The sequence below is a fragment of the Eimeria acervulina genome, genomic scaffold (assembly GCF_000499425.1).
Source record: "Eimeria acervulina Houghton genomic scaffold, Eah_scaff1913, whole genome shotgun sequence".
In the NCBI taxonomy this organism is placed as follows: domain Eukaryota; phylum Apicomplexa; class Conoidasida; order Eucoccidiorida; family Eimeriidae; genus Eimeria; species Eimeria acervulina.
This window is the reverse complement of record NW_013548823.1, coordinates 18-2,931: the sequence shown is the minus strand read 5'-3', so window position 1 is coordinate 2,931 and position 2,914 is coordinate 18. Positions and strand designations below refer to the sequence as shown.

At 41.2% G+C, this 2,914-nt stretch overlaps 1 protein-coding gene across 1 annotated transcript; it reads left to right on the top strand.

The window, feature by feature from the left end:
* Positions 1–764: 764 nt before the first annotated feature.
* Positions 765–2,680, top strand: EAH_00063960 (hypothetical protein, conserved; the record flags this gene model as incomplete). Its single annotated transcript, XM_013393031.1, has 3 exons — positions 765–1,664; positions 1,779–2,308; positions 2,585–2,680. Coding segments are annotated over 3 exons (1,526 nt in total), but the record flags the coding sequence as incomplete, so codon positions are not given.
* Positions 2,681–2,914: the final 234 nt, after the last annotated feature.

The window sequence follows — 2,914 nt, the reverse complement described above, 5'->3', positions numbered from 1 at the left end:
TTCCTTGCTAAAGTAAGGGGGTAATGTTTGTATTTTTGGAGAGTAGAATAAAGCATTTTTGAGGTAATACTAAATAAATAAAGTTATTTCAAAAGAATTATTCAAATTCTCTCTATATGCAAAACGCTGCACGTACACTCTGCTCAGCAGTGACGGTGAAGCCAACCTCTGGCTTGCTTCTGTTAGAGTAAAAGTATATGTTTGATAAGGAAGTTTTAAGAATTTTTAATGAATTAATTCGCTTTTAATATCTTTATTTTCATTTTTCAAGGGAATCTGTGAGTTACGCATCTCTGGTGTATGTACACCTCATACAGTCGCTCCGCTACTTGCAGACGAAAGCCCCTGCAGTGGACAACAAAGGAAGGAAGTGAAGTATTTTTTTCAGGGAAAGCTGTTGTTTTGAGTATTTATCTTTATTTAATTGTAATGAAGATAATATTGCCTCACAGAGGGAGGAAGGATTCTATTCATATTGTTTCCCTTGCACAGGTTTCTTCTGGTTCTGAATGCATGTTCAAGATGAGGCTTGTTTAGCAGAGTGTATGCTCATTGCTGTCTATTTCTTTAATTTCTTCTTTAGAATGTTATTCATTTTATATTTGTTTTAGGAGCGACTGGAAGCTGTATTTCAACGGGCGCCTTCCTTGGCTTCGCTCCTCTCCGCCTATTGCAGTGTGGCTTCCTTCATATATCAGTAGGCTTCTGCGTTATTTTGCATTCATATTTCTTTTTCATGCTTTTAGAAAGAACTTCTATACACAATGGCTGGGCAAAACCTAGCAGAACCTCCTTTGATTAGCTCTGGAGGAAGCCAAGACCTCCACAGCTCCTCAGCTCCCGAGGCAGCAGATATTCAAAGCCCCCCCTCTTATCTTCCCAATCCCTCTGCATGCGAAGCTGAGAAAAAGCACTGCTGCATGCAGCAAGCGGGGCCCTCCAGCAGCAGCAGCAGCAGCAGCAGCGGCAGCAGTAGTAGTAATAGTTGCGGCATCGTGAACAGCACAGCATGCACAGATAAACAACAGCAGCAGCAAACAATTAGAGGGGGAAGCTCTTTTTCTCGAACTTATCAGCCTATATATAAACCCTCTCCTCAGCCTTCAGTCTCTCCAGATACGGGGGAGGCCCCAGGAGATGCAGCAGCAGCAGATGCAGCAGCAGAAGAAGCAGCAGCAGCAGCAGATACAGCAGCAGATACAGCAGCATCGAACACTCCCCAATCTCCCTCTCCCACTGCAGCAGCATCAGCAGGATCAGCACCATCAGCACCATCAGCAGCAGCAGCAGCAGCAGCAGCAGCAGGAGTTAGAAAGAAGGATATAGCTGAAAGGTTTGCAGGTGGATTGGGTTGCAAGTGCAGCAACCCTAAGATTCATAAATGTTTAGAAAAAAGAAGAAAAGAGATAGAAGAGGAATATAAGTCTTATATACCGGGCCTATTAGCAGCAGAAGATCAAAGACGAGGGTCTCCTTGTTGTGAATTGAGCTCTGTTACACATACAATTGTTCATGTATGCTCTTGCATGTCTACAATAGATATCGATAAGGCTTTAGCTTTTGAAAACCTTCGATTAGAGAGAATAAGAGATGCATATGCTGTGGTGTTGACATTGGCTAGAGTGTATGGTGTAGAAGAGGTATTAAAAGATAAAGATTTATTAGTAATTATATATAAATATGATGAAATGAGGTGTATGTACAGCATAATGCATGCAAACGTGCATTACAAAAAAAAACAAAGCTATTTTAAGAGAATGACTTCGTCTCTTTTACAGGAATCAACAGCAGCATTAAAGCGAAGAGAGAGCAACTGCTGCAGCACAGTTTATTATCAAGAAGAAGAGGAAGAACAGCAGCAGCAGCAGCAGCAACACCACCACCACTTACATTCTTCTGCAGCAGATATTTCTAGAGCAAACTCAGCTGTATTTACCCCTCAGATTGATTCCGCATCTTCAGGTGTATCGGCATCTCTATCAGAAATTGAGGAGGAGCTACGTGCAGGCATGCGGCGTCAGTTTGGCTTCAGATCCTTAGGATCGTTATCGCAGACCCCTGCTGCTGCTCCTGCTGCTCCTGCTGCTGCTGCTGCTGCTGCTGGTGATGGTGCTGCTGCTGCTTCGTGGACTCTAGCAGCAGAAGAAGCAAACGGATTAAAAATATTTTATAGAAGACATCCAAACAGCACTCTTCTTAGTTTTCGTATTGAAGGCTCGGTAGAATCAAATCTACTTAATATTATCTCTGTTCTTAACGAGATGGATTTGTATAAAGAATGGATTCCTTACTACAACTTTCCTCTCAAGTATATTATTTAATTAATTAATTAATTGATTAATTAAATTAGTTAATTAAATAGATATATTAATTTGTTTATTTATTTATTTTATTTAATTAATTTATTTAATTGAATTTATTTATTTAATTCTTTCATTTATTTTAACTCCGTTCGCTGATTCTTTTTTTGTTTTATCGACATAAGCCATCGACTAATAAACAAGCAAACAAACAAATTAAATAATTAAATAAATAAATAAATAAATAAACAAATAAATAGAGTTATGTGCATGCGTTTGTTTAGGCTGGGCTTACGAGATGTGAAGACACTGCATCGGCTCGGTAGAGTTGAGCAAATTGATTTACTTCAACTGGATTTCCCCTGGCCTATGAACAACAGGTACTATTAGCATGCTCCTGCTGCTGCTGCTGCTGCACTTGCTGCTGCTGCTGCTGCTGCTGCTGGTCTTGCTGCTGTTGCTGTTGCTGCTGCGGCTGCTGTTGCTGTTGCTGCTGCTGCTGCTGGTGTTGCTGCTGGTCTTGCTGCTGCTGCTGCTGCTGCTTTTATTGTTGTAGCTGCTGGTGTTGATGCCGCTGATGCTGCTGTTCTTGCTGCTGCTGCTGTTGCTGTTGC